At 45.9% G+C, this 20,283-nt stretch overlaps 1 protein-coding gene across 1 annotated transcript in view; it reads left to right on the top strand.

The window, feature by feature from the left end:
* LOC106584683 (unconventional myosin-IXAb) overlaps positions 1–20,283 on the top strand; it is a 307,526-nt gene that overhangs the window by 139,225 nt on the left and 148,018 nt on the right. Inside the window, exons 3-6 of the mRNA XM_082968258.1 lie at positions 4,557–4,651; positions 5,330–5,392; positions 12,298–12,397; positions 16,187–16,240. Of these exons, the coding sequence (XP_082824384.1) occupies positions 4,557–4,651; positions 5,330–5,392; positions 12,298–12,397; positions 16,187–16,240 (312 nt within the window). The remainder of the gene's footprint in view (positions 1–4,556; positions 4,652–5,329; positions 5,393–12,297; positions 12,398–16,186; positions 16,241–20,283) is intronic.

Here is a 20,283-nt window from a genome sequence, read left to right as displayed (position 1 = left end):
CTCCAGCAGTCTGATCCTCTCCTCCATCCCCCTCACCCTCTCCTCCAGCAGTCTGATCCTCTCCTCCATCCCCCCTACCCTCTCCTCCAGCAGTCTGATCCTCTCCTCCATCCCCCTCACCCTCTCCTCCAGCAGTCTGATCCTCTCCTCCATCCCCCTCACCCTCTCCTCCAGCAGTCTGATCCTCTCCTCCATCCCCCCTACCCTCTCCTCCAGCAGTCTGATCCTCTCCTCCATCCCCCTCACCCTCTCCTCCAGCAGTCTGATCCTCTCCTCCATCCCCCTCACCCTCTCCTCCAGCAGTCTGATCCTCTCCTCCATCCCCCTCAACCTCTCCTCCAGCAGTCTGATCCTCTCTTCCATCCCCCTCACCCTCTCCTCCAGCAGTCTGATCCTCTCCTCCATCCATCTCAACCTCTCCTCCAACAGTCTGATCCTCTCCTCCATCCCCCTCAACCTCTCCTCCAGCAGTCTGATCCTCTCTTCCATCCCCCTCACCCTCTCCTCCAGCAGTCTGATCCTCTCCTCCATCCCCCTCACCCTCTCCTCCAGCAGTCTGATCCTCTCCTCCATCCCCCTCACCCTCTCCTCCAGCAGTCTGATCCTCTCCTCCATCCCCCCTACCCTCTCCTCCAGCAGTCTGATCCTCTCCTCCATCCCCCTCACCCTCTCCTCCAGTAGTCTGATCCTCTCCTCCAGTAGTCGTATCCTCTCCTCTAGTGCTCTGTTCTTCTCCTGCTCTTGCTTTTTATATTGTTGAAGTTGTCTCACCACAGTCCAGAGTGCAGATATGTCTCTCTCCACCTCCAACTCTCTCCGGGTCTGGTTAAGGGGGTGTTGTTGTGCTGGACTGTTGTCTGGGTCTGTGCTGACTGGAGTGTAATCACCTGCTGAGTCTCTTGCTCTCCCTCTCTCTCTCGCTCGCTCTCGCTCTCTGTCTCTCTCACTGTCTCTGTGTTTCTCTCTCTCTCTCTGTATGTATCTCTCTGTCTCTCTCTCGCTGTCTCTCTCTTGCTGTCTCTCTCTTGCTGTCTCTCTCTCGCTGTCTCTCTCTCCCTCTCTGTCTCTGTCTCTCCATCTCTGTCTCCCTCCCTATGTTTCAGGGGCCAGTTCAGAATAACACTGGCTTGGTTACTTGGTTGGTTGGTTGCCTCCAGTGCAGGACTGTACAAGGTTCCAGCTCATAAAGTGCAAATTGAAATCTGTACTCCTGGAATGCTCCTGCTAAATTACCATTATGTAATCTACAGCACTGGGGAGGGAGGGAGGGAGGGAGGGAGGGAGGGAGCAGAGTATCTGAGTGGAGCGGAGCTGGAGTGGAGCGTTCCCAATTTGACTGGAGCACGGAGCGAGATTCCCAAAGGCTGGAGCGTCGGCCGTCTAGCCCAGTAGCACTCACTTCACCAGCTCAGGGTATGCCCGGCCCAGCATGCATTTCTAGTCTACTTGTGTGCTGCTATAGCCCCTTGCTTTAGCTACTGTCATGGAGTTCACTAAATCATTTCATAAAGAAACTGATAAAACACACAGGCGCAAAATCAAGGTGACTTACAAAGATGAAGACCAAGAGCAAGAGAGGGAGTGTGGTGATGTAGTGTCCACAACTAAAGAATCATTGTGGAATCTGAAGACGCGTATCCCAAAAGCATGATGGTGTACTTACTACGAGCACATGCTAAAAGAAAGGAATGAGGTGGGTAGCTAATTAAGTGTGTCAATGTAACAAAAAAGATGATCTCCTAAAAATGTCTATACAATAGGCCATAGTTAATTTTGCCCCAGTAGGCCTGGCATATTCCAACAATCAAGGAGCTCTCCGTTTTGATTGGGTTATTCAGCCTAAAAACCTACCTATAGAAAAACAGATAGCAGAGCCATACATAATGGGCATTAGGATCTGTGGGGGCTGATGCCTGACTCTGTTTCCTCAGTACAGTGTACTGTACTCCCTGACTCTGTTTCCTCAGTACAGTGTACTGTAGTCCCTGACTCTGTTTCCTCAGTACAGTGTACTGTAGTCCCTGACTCTGTTTCCTCAGTACAGTGTACTGTAGTCCCTGACTCTGTTTCCTCAGTACAGTGTACTGTAGTCCCTGACTCTGTTTCCTCAGTACAGTGTACTGTACAGTGTACTGTAGTCCCTGACTCTGTTTCCTCAGTACAGTGTACTGTAGTCCCTGACTCTGTTTCCTCAGTACAGTGTACTGTACTCCCTGACTCTGTTTCCTCAGTACAGTGTACTGTACTCCCTGACTCTGTTTCCTCAGTACAGTGTACTGTAGTCCCTGACTCTGTTTCCTCAGTACAGTGTACTGTACTCCCTGACTCTGTTTCCTCAGTACAGTGTACTGTAGTCCCTGACTCTGTTTCCTCAGTACAGTGTACTGTACTCCCTGACTCTGTTTCCTCAGTACAGTGTACTGTACTCCCTGACTCTGTTTCCTCAGTACAGTGTACTGTACTCCCTGACTCTGTTTCCTCAGTACAGTGTACTGTAGTCCCTGACTCTGTTTCCTCAGTACAGTGTACTGTAGTCCCTGACTCTGTTTCCTCAGTACAGTGTACTGTAGTCCCTGACTCTGTTTCCTCAGTACAGTGTACTGTAGTCCCTGACTCTGTTTCCTCAGTACAGTGTACTGTACTCCCTGACTCTGTTTCCTCAGTACAGTGTACTGTACTCCCTGACTCTGTTTCCTCAGTACAGTGTACTGTACTCCCTGACTCTGTTTCCTCAGTACAGTGTACTGTACTCCCTGACTCTGTTTCCTCAGTACAGTGTACTGTACTCCCTGACTCTGTTTCCTCAGTACAGTGTACTGTAGTCCCTGACTCTGTTTCCTCAGTACAGTGTACTGTACTCCCTGACTCTGTTTCCTCAGTACAGTGTACTGTAGTCCCTGACTCTGTTTCCTCAGTACAGTGTACTGTAGTCCCTGACTCTGTTTCCTCAGTACAGTGTACTGTAGTCCCTGACTCTGTTTCCTCAGTACAGTGTACTGTACTCCCTGACTCTGTTTCCTCAGTACAGTGTACTGTACTCCCTGACTCTGTTTCCTCAGTACAGTGTACTGTAGTCCCTGACTCTGTTTCCTCAGTACAGTGTACTGTACTCCCTGACTCTGTTTCCTCAGTACAGTGTACTGTACTCCCTGACTCTGTTTCCTCAGTACAGTGTACTGTAGTCCCTGACTCTGTTTCCTCAGTACAGTGTACTGTACTCCCTGACTCTGTTTCCTCAGTACAGTGTACTGTAGTCCCTGACTCTGTTTCCTCAGTACAGTGTACTGTAGTCCCTGACTCTGTTTCCTCAGTACAGTGTACTGTAGTCCCTGACTCTGTTTCCTCAGTACAGTGTACTGTACTCCCTGACTCTGTTTCCTCAGTACAGTGTACTGTACTCCCTGACTCTGTTTCCTCAGTACAGTGTACTGTAGTCCCTGACTCTGTTTCCTCAGTACAGTGTACTGTACTCCCTGACTCTGTTTCCTCAGTACAGTGTACTGTAGTCCCTGACTCTGTTTCCTCAGTACAGTGTACTGTACTCCCTGACTCTGAGACCTGGCCAACACAAATACGGACCTGTTAGGAGCTCTCACACTGTGCAGGCCACTGTTGGGGGTTGGGTGTGAAACCTAAGCTGTGTGTTTGTATTGATAACCAGGTGTGTGTGTGTGTGTGTGTGTGTGTGTGTGTGTGTGTGTGTGTGTGTGTGTGTGTGTGTGTGTGTGTGTGTGTGTGTGTGTGTGTGTGTGTGTGTGTGTGTGTGTGTGTGTACTGACACATAGTACAGTATATATACTGTAACTGGTGACCCCAGAGATAGAGCTGTGATGTGTGCGTTCCCTCTGTGCGTTCCCTCTATGCGTTCCCTCTGTGCCTTCCCTCTATGCGTTCCCTCTGTGCCTTCCCTCTGTGCCTTCCCTCTATGCGTTCCCTCTATGCCTTCCCTCTATGCGTTCCCTCTGTGCCTTCCCTCTATGCCTTCCCTCTATGCGTTCCCTCTGTGCCTTCCCTCTATGCGTTCCCTCTATGCCTTCCCTCTATGCCTTCCCTCTATGCCTTCCCTCTATGCCTTCCCTCTATGCCTTCCCTCTATGCCTTCCCTCTATGCCTTCCCTCTATGCCTTCCCTCTGTGCCTTCCCTCTATGCGTTCCCTCTGTGCCTTCCCTCTGTGCCTTCCCTCTGTGCCTTCCCTCTGTGCCTTCCCTCTGTGCCTTCCCTCTGTGCCTTCCCTCTGTGGATATTGGGATTTTTTCCCCCTGAGGTCTTCTTAGTTTACTTTTAAGGAAAACGCAGTACACTAGTAGCTCCGATGGAATCATTTATGTACCAATGTTTTGGACAGGAAGTAGTCTCCATCAGGGTCCTGTTAGTTCAGCCTCTGTCATGACGGTACAACTCAATGATGTGTTTCTATGCATTCATTGTAATTGTAATAATTCATTGATTTATTGACTTTTTTTTATTGCCTTTACCCTTCTTTTGAAATGATTGTATTTCCTCACATGTACAACGATTTTTAAATAAAGCTAAATGTATCTCCTCTTCTCTCCAGGCATTCGGGAACGCCAAGACGGCTCACAACGACAACTCCAGCCGTTTTGGGAAGTTTATCCAGGTCAACTACCAGGAGAGTGGCACCGTCCGAGGGTGAGAGAGACCGCTACACCTCCTTTATCCGTATTTATCCGCTGTGTCTCTCTTTCCCGCTGTGTCTCTGTTTCCCTCTGTGTCTCTCTTCCCGCTGTGTCTCTGTTTCCGCTGTGTCTCTGTTTCCCTCTGTGTCTCTGTTTCCCGCTGTGTCTCTGTTTCCCGCTGTGTCTCTGTTTCCCGCTGTGTCTCTGTTTCCCGCTGTGTCTCTGTTTCCGCTGTGTCTCTGTTTCCCGCTGTGTCTCTGTTTCCCGCTGTGTCTCTGTTTCCCGCTGTGTCTCTGTTTCCCGCTGTGTCTCTGTTTCCCGCTGTGTCTCTCTTTCCCGCTGTGTCTCTGTTTCCCGCTGTGTCTCTGTTTCCCGCTGTGTCTCTGTTTCCCGCTGTGTCTCTGTTTCCCTCTGTGTCTCTGTTTCCCGCTGTGTCTCTGTTTCCCGCTGTGTCTCTGTTTCCCGCTGTGTCTCTGTTTCCCGCTGTGTCTCTGTTTCCCACTGTGTCTCTCTTTCCCGCTGTGTCTCTGTTTCCCCCTGTGCCTCTGTTTCCCGCTGTGCCTCTGTTTCCCGCTGTGTCTCTGTTTCCCGCTGTGTCTCTGTTTCCCGCTGTGTCTCTCTTTCCCTCTATGTCTCTGTTTGAAACTCTGTAGAAAGTGACTCTTGTCTAAAGTCATTCCTGTGTTCACAGAGCGTATGTGGAGAAGTACCTACTGGAGAAGTCACGCCTGGTCTACCAGGAGCACAATGAAAGGTGAGGGAGAATTAGAAAAATGTTTTCTATCTCAGTTGGTAGAGCATGGCGCTTGCAATGCCAGGATAGTGGGTTAGATTCCCAAGACCACCCATAGGGAGAGAAAAATATTATGCACGCATGACTGTAAGTCACTTTGGTGTCGTTCCATGTCATTTGCAGTACCTGTTTCGAATCCGGGCTGTATCACAACCGGGCCGTGATTGGAGTCCTATAGGGCCCTGCGCACAATTTGCCCAGTGTCGCCCGGGTTTGGCCGGGGTACGCCGTCATTGTAAATAAGAATTTGTTCTTAACTGACTTGCCTAGTTAAATAAAAATAAAAATATATATATAAAAGACCTTCACACAGTGCCTTCGGAAATTACCAGCCATAAGACCTATTATTGCAGATGGTTCTGAAATCGTTTCTCAAGTTAGAAACAGATACGATAAGCATTCCAGAAACATCATTTTGTTTAAGTATAATTTGATCTCTGAGAATGCCTTATTTACATAAGTATTCAGACCCTTTGCTATGAGACTCTAAATTGAGCTCAGATGCATCCTGTTTCCATTGATCATCCTTGAGATGTTTCTACAACTTGATTGGAGGAGTCCACCTGTGGTAAATTCAATTGATTGGACATGATTTGGAAAGGCAAACAACTGTCTATATAAGGTCCCACAGTTGACAGTGCATGTCAGAGCAAAAACCAAGCCATGAGGTTGAAGGAATTGTCCGTAGATCTCAGAGACAGGATTGTGTCGAGGCACAGATCTGGGGAAGGGTGCCAAAACATTTCTGCAGCATTGAAGGTCCCCAAGAACACATTGGCCTCCCTTCATTCGTAAATGGAAGAAGTTTAGAACCACCAAGACTCTTCCTAGAGCTGGACGCACAGCCAAACTGAGCAAATGGGTGAGAAGGGCCTTGGTCAGGGAGGTGACCAAGAACCCAATGGTCACTCTGACAGAGCTCCGGAGTTCCTCTGTGCAGATGGGAGAATCTTCCAGAAGGACAACCATCTCTGCAGCACTCCACCAATCAGGCCTTAATGGTAGAGTGGCCAGACGGAAGCCACTCCTCAATAAAAGGCACATGACAGCCCGCTTGGAGTTTGCCAAAAGGTACCTTAGGGACTCTCAGACCATGAGAAACAAGATTTTCTGGTCTGATGAAACCAAGATTGAACTCTTTGGCCTGAATGCCAAGCGTCACGTCTGGAGGAAACCTGGCATCATCCCTACGGTGAAGCATGGCGGTGGCAGCATAATCCTTTGGGGATGTTTTTCAGTGGCAGGGACTGGGAGACTAGTCAGGATTGAGGGAAAGATGAATGGAGCAAAGTACAGAGAGATCCTTGATGAAGAGCGCTCAGGACCTCAGACTGGGGTGAAGGTACACCTTTCAACCGGACAACGACCCTAAGCACACAGCCAAGACAACACAGGAGTGGCTTTGGGACAAGTCTCTGAATGTCCTTGAGTGTCCCAGCCAGAGCCCGGACTTGAACCTGATCGAATATCTCTAGAGACACCTGAAAATAGCTGTGCAGCGACACCCCCCATCCAGCCTGACAAAGCTTGTGAGGATCTGCGGAGAAGAATGGTAGAAACTCCCCAAATACAGGTGTGCCAAGCTTGTAGTGTCATACCCTTGAAGACTCGAGGCTGTAATCGTTGCTAAAGGTGCTTCAACAAAGGATTGAGTAAAGGGTCTGAATACTTACATACATTTTTATTATTAATATATTTGCAAAAATTTCTTTTTTTTTGCTTCGTCATTAGGGTATATTGTTTATAGATTAATGAGGATTCTTTTTTTAATTTAATCCATTTTGGAATTTGGCTGTAACATAACAAAATGTGGAAAATGTCAAGGGGTCTGAATACTTTACGAATTCACTCACTGGCCAGTTTTTTAGGTACACCACCCAGTACACAAAAATGGATCACTCCTACGGACAGTGAGTCACGTTGCGTGGCTCTCTATATAAAGCAGGCAGGTATCGAGGCATTCAGTTACTGTTTGATTTAACAGGGGCAAAATGAGTGACCTAAACTACTTTGAGCGGGGGTGTGATCGTCGGTGCCAGTTTCGCCGTATCTCAGAAACGGCCGACCTCCTGGGCATTTCACGCACGCCAGTGTCAAGGGTTTACTGAGAATGGTGTGACAAACAAAAAAACGTCCAGTAAGTGGCAGTCCTGTGGGCGAAAACAGCTAGTTGATGAGAGAAGTTGAAGGGAAATGGCAAGAATGGTGCAAGCTAACAGACGGGCTACAAACGGACAACATCTTGGAACTCGTCGATCCTTGTTACCGATGGGCTATTGCAGCAGACGACCTCACCTGGTTCCGCTCCTATCAGCTAAAACAACAAGAAGAAGTGGTGCCAGTGGGCACGCGGTCACCAACACTGGACAGTTGAGGAACATGACAGTTTACATGAGTGTCCTGGTCAGTCCCCAGAACTCAACCCAATAGAGCCTAATGGGATGAGATGGAACGAGCTGTTAGCAGCATGAATGTACTGCTCTCCAATCTGCAGTAAATGCGTGAAGCCATCGCATGGACCAACATCCGACAGCTTGTAGAATCTATACCCTAAATAATTCAGGCTGTTCTGGAGTTAAAGGGGGTCCCAGTACTAGATGGATTTACCTAATAAACTGTCTGGTGAATGTATATTAAAGCTATTGATATAAAATGTAGCTATCTTGTTCCATAAACAACCTTATAAGTGATCTAATATTGATTCAGTATCTAAAAGGCAGCTTGATGTACAATACAATGTACCAGTACACACCCTGGACAGGATGCTAGTCTATCACAAGGCCTTACCCCCAATCCATCTCCTTAATGCTGAGTGCCAAACAGAGACGCATCGGGTCAATTTATTTTGAGTTTTTTGTTATGACTCGACCGGGAGTCTAACTACTAACCTTCCAATCTGAGGGCGGACCCTCTAAGGTCTGAGTTCATCCCGTGGTAGAAAGATGATATTCCGGGTAACTTTCTTCATTTTTTTTCTCCTCAGTTGTTCCCTGAACCTCAATACCTAGAAGCCGACTTAATTTCCTCAAACCACACAGGATATCTGATATCTAATACACTTCCTCAGTAGACCCGAATATAATCTCTAACACTAAAGCATATTGCTGTAGGCAAAGTTGTTTATATTGTTGTTAACAAAGCGTTGAGTTATATTTTGAAACTCAAGTTGAATTCATATTAGATAACTCATATGGTTGTTTATGTAATATCATATACTCCACGTAGGCTATTACCATAGTGATGGGGGAGGGGTGGTAAATCGATAAAGTTATGTATGATTGTAGTGATATATATATATATATATATATATATATATATATATATATATATATATATATATATATATACACACACACACCTCACATGCGATTCGTAATAAGACAAATCAATTTGTTTATCTAACTCATAAAGATCAATGTAATATACATGCACGCTCACACCCTCACAAGCACACACGCATGTGTAGGTTCACAGCGCACACAAACACCCTTCCACCCCACCCTCAATGCACCACCACAAAACCAACCAAATCCCTCTTCATTGCTGACTCACTGAATCACAATAGCGGTAATAGGTTTATAACAGTGGGTATTTTATCCCCACCGTCTCAGTTTGGCCCCGCTGGCCACTAAGGCTTCCAATTCACCGTGATGACAGCACAGGCGGCCATATTGATGGAGCTCAAACTCAAACCAGACCTCCCAGCCTTCTCCTTTAGACATGGGGGCCTAAAAAACACACACACACACACTTGCATAGCTCCCAGTCTTTGCCACACCATGTTTTAACACTATGGCGTGACATAAAATGCAGTGTTTCTTTGTTTTTTTTGCTGGAAACACAACCTCTCGTTGTGTATAATATGTTACGACGATGGAGTCTATTACTGACACCGTCCTAAGAGACCACACTTTGGCATAAGGAGATATTCTGAGTTGAGATCCATGTGTATAGAGCACATGGACCAATACCCCCTGTATCTAGCCTCCACATTGACTCTGTACCGGTACCCCCTGTATATTGACTCTGTACCTGTACCCCCTGTATATAGTCTCCACATTGACTCTGTACCAGTACCCCCTGTATATAGTCTCCACATTGACTCTGTACCGGTACCCCCTGTATATAGTCTCCACATTGACTCGGTACCGGTACCCCCTGTATATAGCCTCCACATTGACTCTGTACCGGTACCCCCTGTATATAGTCTCCACATTGACTCGGTACCGGTACCCCCTGTATATAGCCTCCACATTGACTCTGTACTGGTACCCCCTGTATATAGCCTCCACATTGACTCTGTACCGGTACCACCTGTATCTAGCCTCCACATTGACTCTGTACCGGTACCCCCCTGTATATAGCCTCCACATTGACTCTGTACCGGTACCCCCTGTATATAGCCTCCACAATGACTCTGTACCGTAACACCCTGTATATAGCCTCCACATTGACTCTGTACCGTAACACCCTGTATATAGCCTCCACATTGACTCTGTACCGGTACCCCCTGTATATAGCCTCCACATTGACTCTGTACCCGTACCCCCTGTATATAGCCTCCACATTGACTCTGTACCGGTACCCCCCTGTATATAGCCTCCACATTGACTCTGTACCGGTACCCCCTGTATATAGCCTCCACATTGACTCTGTACCGTAATACCCTGTATATAGCCTCCACATTGACTCTGTACCGGTACCCCCTGTATATAGCCTCCACATTGACTCTGTACCGGTACCCCCTGTATATAGCCTCCACACTGACTCTGTACCGGTACCCCCCTGTATATAGCCTCCACATTGACTCTGTACCGGTACCCCCCTGTATGTAGCCTCCACATTGACTCTGTACCGGTACCCCCTGTATATAGCCTCCACATTGACTCTGTACTGGTACCCCCTGTATATAGCCTCCACATTGACTCTGTACCAGTACCCCCTGTATATAGCCTCCACATTGACTCTGTACCAGTGCCCCCTGTATATAGCCTCCACATTGACTCTGTACCGGTACCCCCTGTATATAGCCTCCACATTGACTCTGTACCGGTACCCCCTGTATATAGCCTCCACATTGACTCTGTACCGGTACCACCCTGTATATAGCCTCCACATTGACTCTGTACCGGTACCACCCTGTATATAGCCTCCACATTGACTCTGTACCGGTACTCCCTGTATATAGCCTCCACATTGACTCTGTACCGGTACCCCCTGTATATAGCCTCCACATTGACTCTGTACTGGTACCCCCTGTATATAGCCTCCACATTGACTCTGTACCGGTACCCCCTGTATATAGCCTCCACATTGACTCTGTACCGGTACCCCCTGTATATAGCCTCCACATTGACTCTGTACCGGTACCCCCTGTATATAGCCTCCACATTGACTCTGTACCAGTACCCCCCTGTATATAGCCTCCACATTGACTCTGTACCGTAACACCCTGTATATAGCCTCCACATTGACTCTGTACCGTAACACCCTGTATATAGCCTCCACATTGACTCTGTACCGTAACACCCTGTATATAGCCTCCACATTGACTCTGTACCGTAACACCCTGTATATAGCCTCCACATTGACTCTGTACCGGTACCCCCTGTATATAGCCTCCACATTGACTCTGTACCGGTACCCCCTGTATATAGCCTCCACATTGACTCTGTACCGGTACCCCCTGTATATAGCCTCCACATTGACTCTGTACCGGTACCCCCTGTATATAACCTCCACATTGACTCTGTACCAGTACCCCCCTGTATATAGCCTCCACATTGACTCTGTACCAGTACCCCCCTGTATATAGCCTCCACATTGACTCTGTACCGTAACACCCTGTATATAGCCTCCACATTGACTCTGTACCGTAACACCCTGTATATAGCCTCCACATTGACTCTGTACCGTAACACCCTGTATATAGCCTCCACATTGACTCTGTACCGTAACACCCTGTATATAGCCTCCACATTGACTCTGTACCGTAACACCCTGTATATAGCCTCCACATTGACTCTGTACCGTAACACCCTGTATATAGCCTCCATATTGTTATTTTACTGCTGCTCTTAAGTCATTTGTTACGTTTTTTTTTTTTTTTTATGTTTCTTTTTTTTTCTTCTTAAAACTGCATTTATTTCTTATTCTTATATATATATATATATATATATATATATATATATATATATATATATATATATATATATATATATATACATAATTTTTTGTATTTTTTAAACTGCATTGTTGGTTAAGCGCTTGTAAGTAAGCTTTTCACTGTAAGGTCTACACCTGTTTGTATTCGGCGCATGTGACAAATACAATTTGATTAGATTTTAATGTAGACTTTTGCTGCAGTCATGCATTGTGTGATAGCTGTGTATCAGCTATGCACTATCATGTTGACAGCAATGCATGACTTCAGCAAAAGTTTGACTTTAGGGAGCTAAATGCACACGTCACAATGGGCTGCAGGTAAATGGTCCGTCTGGCGCTTCTCTCAAACTCATTGAGCCACTCAGCAGAGCTCTTCTATTCTATTTGTAACAAAAGATCTGTATTTACAGATTGTCAACCCAATCTGGCAACCCTGTTTTAACCTCCATCTGGGTTGTGTCCATTAGGCACCAAACGTAAGAAAACTGACTGAAACAGGGAGGGATTACATGGAGCTGCCTATTAAGAAATACTCATTTTCTGTTGCAAATTGTTTTAAAACATTTTCTGTTGTGTGCCATATTGAACACAACCATGTTAACCCTGTCTCTCTAGGAACTACCATGTGTTCTACTCCCTGTTAACCCTGTCTCTCTAGGAACTACCATGTGTTCTACTCCCTGTTAACCCTGTCTCTCTAGGAACTACCATGTGTTCTACTACCTTTTGGCTGGAGCCACTGAGGAAGAGAGGAAGGCCTTCCACCTGCTCAAACCAGAGGAGTACCACTACCTCAACCAGGTGGGCACTCCACACACACACACACACACACACACACACACACACACACACACACACACACACACACACACACACACACACACACACACACACACACACACACACACTGTCTGTGGGTCCTGTGGCCACATCCACTGAGATTTGATCATGTCTACTGATATGTATATGTTTGTGAATTTCATGTAGCCTTTTGTCTCTTTACATGTAGCCTATAGTCTCTTTACATATAGCCTATAGTATCTTTACGGTTTCATGTAGCCTATAGTATCTTTACATATAGCCAATAGTCTCTTTTCTGTTTCATGTAGCCTATAGTATCTTTACGGTTTCATGTAGCCTATAGTATCTTTACAGTTCATGTAGCCTATAGTATCTTTACTGTTTCATGTAGCCTATAGTATCTTTACTGTTTCATGTAGCCTATAGTATCTTTACGGTTTCATGTAGCCTATAGTATCTTTACGGTTTCATGTAGCCTATAGTCTCTTTACTGTTTCATGTAGCCTATAGTATCTTTACTGTTTCATGTAGCCTATAGTATCTTTACTGTTTCATGTAGCCTATAGTATCTTTACTGTTTCATGTAGCCTATAGTATCTTTACGGTTTCATGTAGCCTATAGTATCTTTACGGTTTCATGTAGCCTATAGTCTCTTTACCGTTTCATGTAGCCTATAGTCTCTTTACCGTTTCATGTAGCCTATAGTCTCTTTACCGTTTCATGTAGCCTATAGTCTCTTTACTGTTTCATGTAGCCTATAGTCTCTTTACTGTTTCATGTAGCCTATAGTCTCTTTACGTTTCATGTAGCCTCTAGTCTCTTTTCGGTTTCATGTAGCCTATAGTCTCTTTACTGTTTCATGTAGCCTATAGTGTCTTTACCGTTTCATGTAGCCTATAGTCTCTTTACTGTTTCATGTAGCCTATAGTCTCTTTACTGTTTCATGTAGCCTATAGTCTCTTTACTGTTTCATGTAGCCTATAGTCTCTTTACATGTAGCCTATAGTCTCTTTACTGTTTCATGTAGCCTATAGTCTCATTTCTGTTTCATGTAGCCTATAGTCTCTTTACTGTTTCATGTAGCCTATAGTCTCTTTACATGTAGCCTCTAGTCTCTTTTCGGTTTCATGTAGCCTATAGTGTCTTTACCGTTTCATGTAGCCTCTAGTCTCTTTCCTGTTTCATGTAGCCTATAGTCTCTTTACCGTTTCATGTAGCCTATAGTCTCTTTACTGTTTCATGTAGCCTATAGTCTCTTTACTGTTTCATGTAGCCTATAGTCTCTTTACTGTTTCATGTAGCCTATAGTCTCTTTACTGTTTCATGTAGCCTCTAGTCTCTTTACTGTTTCATGTAGCCTATAGTCTCATTTCTGTTTCATGTAGCCTCTAGTCTCTTTACTGTTTCATGTAGCCTATAGTCTCTTTACTGTTACATGTAGCCTATAGTCTCTTTACTGTTTCATGTAGCCTATAGTCTCTTTACGGTTTCATGTAGCCTATAGTCTCTTTACTGTTTCATGTAGCCTATAGTCTCTTTACTGTTACATGTAGCCTATAGTCTCTTTACTGTTTCATGTAGCCTATAGTCTCTTTACGGTTTCATGTAGCCTATAGTGTCTTTACCGTTTCATGTAGCCTATAGTCTCTTTACTGTTTCATGTAGCCTATAGTCTCTTTACTGTTTCATGTAGCCTATAGTCTCTTTACTGTTTCATGTAGCCTATAGTCTCTTTACATGTAGCCTATAGTCTCTTTACTGTTTCATGTAGCCTATAGTCTCATTTCTGTTTCATGTAGCCTATAGTCTCTTTACTGTTTCATGTAGCCTATAGTCTCTTTACATGTAGCCTCTAGTCTCTTTTCGGTTTCATGTAGCCTATAGTGTCTTTACCGTTTCATGTAGCCTCTAGTCTCTTTCCTGTTTCATGTAGCCTATAGTCTCTTTACCGTTTCATGTAGCCTATAGTCTCTTTACTGTTTCATGTAGCCTATAGTCTCTTTACTGTTTCATGTAGCCTATAGTCTCTTTACTGTTTCATGTAGCCTATAGTCTCTTTACTGTTTCATGTAGCCTCTAGTCTCTTTACTGTTTCATGTAGCCTATAGTCTCATTTCTGTTTCATGTAGCCTCTAGTCTCTTTACTGTTTCATGTAGCCTATAGTCTCTTTACTGTTACATGTAGCCTATAGTCTCTTTACTGTTTCATGTAGCCTATAGTCTCTTTACGGTTTCATGTAGCCTATAGTCTCTTTACTGTTTCATGTAGCCTATAGTCTCTTTACTGTTACATGTAGCCTATAGTCTCTTTACTGTTTCATGTAGCCTATAGTCTCTTTACGGTTTCATGTAGCCTATAGTCTCTTTACTGTTTCATGTAGCCTATAGTCTCTTTACTGTTTCATGTAGCCTATAGACTCATTTCTGTTTCATGTAGCCTATAGTCTCTTTACTGTTACATGTAGCCTATAGTCTCTTTACTGTTACATGTAGCCTCTAGTATCTTTACTGTTACATGTAGCCTATAGTCTCTTTACTGTTACATGTAGCCTATAGTATCTTTACTGTTTCATGTAGCCTCTAGTATCTTTACTGTTACATGTAGCCTATAGTCTCTTTTCTGTTTCATGTAGCCTATAGTCTCTTTACCGTTTCATGTAGCCTATAGTCTCTTTACTGTTACATGTAGCCTCTAGTATCTTTACTGTTACATGTAGCCTATAGTCTCTTTTCTGTTTCATGTAGCCTCTAGTATCTTTACTGTTACATGTAGCCTATAGTCTACTGTTTCCAACAGGAATATAATATTGGCTTTCTTGCATCTTGGCATCAAACCTCTGTAGATGGTGTGAGGGCTGCTTAGACTGCAGATGGTAATGGCTAGCAGTTTAGTTGGATGTTTGTTTCTCTTCAGTAGTTTGTTAATTTATCGTAAAAGGAGCACTTCTCAGCACATTGGCTGTTGATTGTGTTGACCCACATTTATAGTGTGTGTTTGTGTGTGTTTGTTTTGTGTATGTGTTTGTGTTTGTTTTGTGTGTGTGTGGACATCTGCCTACTTTGGCAACAGATTCACAGGACACTGGTTAAAATCAGAGTGTTCCTTGGTAATTTTTGTGGCATCCCCAAAAACATTACAGTTTTTGTCCTCCTCTCTTCCCCCAAAACACTCCTAATCCCAACGACAACAAACCCAGCTCCAAGCCGTCTGTTACTATGCACCGCTGTTTCCATGGCGACGGCAGGAGTCCGTGTGTGGCGGGACTGGCGGTCTTGTGTGTGACCATGGCATGTGTGTTTGTGGTGTGTACAGTAGTCTCTCTGTCTGTCTCTCTCTCTCTGTGTCTCTCGCTCTCTCTGTGTCTCTCGCTCTCTCTGTCTCTCGCTCTCTCTGTCTCTCGCTCTCTCTGTGTCTCTCTGTGTCTCTCTGTGTCTCTCTCTCTCTCTCTCTCTCTCTCTCTGTGTGTCTCTCTCTGTGTGTCTCTCTCGTGTGTCTCTCTCTGTGTCTCTCTCTCTGTGTCTCTCTCTCTCTCTCTCTCTCTCTCTCTCTCTCTTGTATGCCACATGATATGAAGGACTAAGGGTGTTCTCCAAAGAATTGTTGCTGTCTCTTATACTTTTAGTAAAGAGTAGGGGTTTGTGTGTGTGTGTGTGTTTGTGTGTGTGTTTTTAGAATAGTTCAGTGAACCTTCCCTTGTGTATTAACCGCATGCGTCATTTCCTGGTCAGGTGTGTTTGTGTGTGTATGTGTACGTACCTATGTCTAACCCCCTCTACCTTACTTCCAGATTACAAAGAAATCCCACAGACTCCACTGGGAAATTGACAATGAGAGCGAGCTGGTCAGTATAGTGTGTTTAGCTGGGTATACATTTCTGTGTGCATGTGGGGTGATTTGGTGCTGGGTTGGTACAGGTGGGGGTGATTTGGTGCTGGGTTGGTACAGGTGGGGGTGATTTGGTGCTGGGTTGGTACAGGTGGTAGTGATTTGGTGCTGGGTTGGTACAGGTGGTAGTGATTTGGTGATGGGTTGGTACAGGTGGGGGGGATTTGGTGCTGGGTTGGTACAGGTGGGGGTGATTTGGTGCTGGGTTGGTACAGGTGGGGGTGATGTGGTGCTGGGGGTTGGTACAGGTGGGGGTGATTTGGTGCTGGGTTGGTACAGGTAGGGGTGATTTGGTGCTGGGTTGGTACAGGTGGTAGTGATTTGGTGCTGGGTTGGTACAGGTGGGGGTGATTTGGTGCTGGGTTGGTTCAGGTAGGGGTGATTTGGTGCTGGGTTGGTACAGGTGGGGGTGATTTGGTGCTGGGTTGGTACAGGTGGGGGTGATTTGGTGCTGGGTTGGTACAGGTGGGAGTGATTTGGTGCTGGGTTGGTACAGGTGGGAGTGATTTGGTGCTGGGTTGGTACAGGTGGGCGTGATTTGGTGCTGGGTTGGTACAGGCAGGGGTGATTTGGTGCTGGGTTGGTACAGGCAGGGGGTGGTTTGGTGCTGGGTTGGTACAGGTGGGGGTGATTTGGTGCTGGGTTGGTACAGGTAGGGGTGATTTGGTGATGGGGTGGTACAAGTAGGGGTGATTTGGTGCTGGTTGGTACAGGTGGGGTGATTTGGTGCTGGTTGGTACAGGTGGGAGTGATTTGGTGCTGGGTTGGTACAGATGGGGGTGATTTGGTGCTGGGTTGGTACAGGTGGGAGTGATTTGGTGCTGGGTTGGTACAGATGGGGGTGATTTGGTGCTGGTTGGTACAGGTGGGAGTGATTTGGTGCTGGGTTGGTACAGATGGGGGTGATTTGGTGCTGGGTTGGTACAGGTGGGAGTGATTTGGTGCTGGGTTGGTACAAGTGGGCGTGATTTGGTGCTGGGTTGGTACAGGTGGGGGTGATTTGGTGCTGGTTGGTACAGGTGGGGGTGATTTGGTGCTGGGTTGGTACAAGTGGCGGTGATTTGGTGCTGGGTTGGTACAGGTGGGGTGATTTGGTGCTAGTGTGTTGATATCCTTCACTGCTATTGTCTGCCCAGCCTTCACCTCTAGTAGACTGTGTTCTGTATTGGTCACTGTGATGTATTTGGTCTAGTGGACTGTGTTCTGTATTGGTCACTGTGATGTCTTGTGTCTGTGGTCTAGTGGACTGTGTTCTGTATTGGTCACTGTGATGTTTGTGGTCTAGTAGACTGTGTTCTGTATTGGTCACTGTGATGTCTGTGGTCTAGTGGACTAGGTTCTGTATTGGTCACTGTGATGTCTGTGGTCTAGTGGACTGTGTTCTGCATTGGTCACTGTGACGTCTGTGGTCTAGTGGACTGTGTTCTGTATTGGTCACGGTGATGTCTGTGGTCTAGTGGACTGTGTTCTGCATTGGTCACTGTGACGTCTGTGGTCTAGTGGACTGTGTTCTGCATTGGTCACTGTGATGTCTGTGGTCTAGTGGACTGTGTTCTGCATTGGTCACTGTGACGTCTGTGGTCTAGTGGACTGTGTTCTGTATTGGTCACGGTGATGTCTGTGGTCTAGTGGACTGTGTTCTGTATTGGTCACGGTGATGTCTGTGGTCTAGTGGACTGTGTTCTGCATTGGTCACTGTGACGTCTGTGGTCTAGTGGACTGTGTTCTGTATTGGTCACGGTGATGTCTTGTGTCTGTGGTCTAGTGGACTGTGTTAGTGGACTCTCTTCCCCCTCCCTCTTTGCCTCCTCTCTCCCCCTCCCTCTTTGCCTCTCTGAATATTTGTTTACATGGCATGATGTCTCGGGTCAGTCTGTGAGCCTCCTGTTTGCGACCCCTGACCTCTGAGACAGAGGAGATGATGTCACAGAGTCTGTCTGTCACGCTGTGCCTCACAACACTTCCTGACAGCTGGCTATACTCTTCATATTTTTCACTCACTCACTCATAAGGGTGTGGTGTAGGACCAGAGATAAGGGTGTGGTGTAGGACCAAAGATAAGGGCATGGTGTAGGACCAGAGATAAGGGTGTGGTGTAGGACCAGAGATAAGGGCGTGGTGTAGGACCAGAGATAAGGGCGTGGTGTAGGACCAGAGATAAGGGCGTGGTGTAGGACCAGAGATAAGGGCGTGGTGTAGGACCAGAGATAAGGGTGTGGTGTAGGACCAGAGATAAGGGTGTAGTGTAGGACCAGGTGTAGGACCAGAGATAAGGGCGTGGTGTAGGACCAGAGATAAGGGCGTGGTGTAGGACCAGAGATAAGGGTGTGGTGTAGGACCAGAGATAAGGGTGTAGTGTAGGACCAGGTGTAGGACCAGAGTTAAGGGTGTGGTGTAGGACCAGAGATAAGGGTGTAGTGTAGGACCAGGTGTAGGACCAGAGATAAGGGTGTGGTGTAGGACCAGATGTAGGACCAGAGATAAGGGTGTGGTTTAGGACGAGAGATAAGGGTGTGGTTTAGGACGAGAGATAAGGGTGTGGTTTAGGACGAGAGATAAGGGTGTGGTTTAGGACGAGAGATAAGGGTGTAGTGTAGGACCAGGTGTAGGACCAGAGTTAAGGGTGTGGTGTAGGACCAGAGATAAGGGTGTAGTGTAGGACCAGGTGTAGGACCAGAGTTAAGGGTGTGGTGTAGGACCAGATGTAGGACCAGAGATAAGGGTGTGGTTTAGGATGAGAGATAAGGGTGTGGTTTAGGACGAGACATAAGGGTGTGGTGTAGGACCAGAGATAAGGGTGTGGTGTAGGACCAGAGATAAGGGTGTTGTGTAGGACGAGAGATAAGGGTTTGGTGTAGGACCAGAGATAAGGGTGTGGTGTAGGACCAGAGATAAGGGTGTGGTGTAGGACCAGAGATAAGGGTGTGGTGTAGGACCAGAGATAAGGGTGTGGTGTAGGACCAGAGATAAGGGTGTGGTGTAGGACCAGAGATACCAGGTTGGACTGGCCGACAATGATCTCTCTTTGTTTTCCCAACTTCCTTTTGACATATCACATAGAACTACAGAACACTCTCATGTTAGAACTACAGAACACTCTCCTATTAGAACTACAGAACACTCTCATGTTAGAACTACAGAACACTCTCATGTTAGAACTCCAACACACTCTCCTGTTAGAACTACAGAACACTCTCCTGTTAGAACTACAGAACACTCTCCTATTAGAACTACAGAACACTCTCCTATTAGAACTACAGAACACTCTCATGTTAGAACTACAAAACACTCTCCTGTTAGAACTACAGAACACGCTCCTGTTAGAACTACAGAACACTCTCCTGTTAGAACTACAGAACACTCTCCTGTTAGAACTACAGAACACTCTCCTGTTAGAACTACAGAACACTCTCCTATTAGAACTACAGAACACTCTCCTATTAGAACTACAGAACACTCTCATGTTAGAACTACAGGACACTATCCTATTAGAACTACAGAACACTCTCATGTTAGAACTACAGAACACTCTCATGTTAGAACTACAGAACACTATCCTATTAGAACTACAGAACACTCTCCTATTAGAACTACAGGACACTATCCTATTAGAACTACAGAACACTCTCCTATTAGAACTACAGAACACTCTCATGTTAGAACTACAGAACACTCTCATGTTAGAACTACAGAACACTCTCATGTTAGAACTACAGAACACTCTCCTATTAGAACTACAGGACACTATCCTATTAGAACTACAGAACACTCTCATGTTAGAACTACAGAACACTCTCATGTTAGAACTACAGAACACTCTCATGTTAGAACTACAGAACACTCTCCTGTTAGAACTACAGAACACTCTCCTATTAGAACTACAGAACACTCTCCTATTAGAACTACAGAACACTCTCCTGTTAGAACTACAAAACACTCTCCTATTAGAACTACAGAACACTCTCCTGTTAGAACTACAAAACACTCTCCTGTTAGAAC

Source organism: Salmo salar, chromosome 23 (genome assembly GCF_965601325.2).
Source record: "Salmo salar chromosome 23, fSalSal1, whole genome shotgun sequence".
NCBI lineage: Eukaryota > Metazoa > Chordata > Actinopteri > Salmoniformes > Salmonidae > Salmo > Salmo salar.
This window is presented reverse-complemented; position numbering and strand designations above follow the sequence as displayed.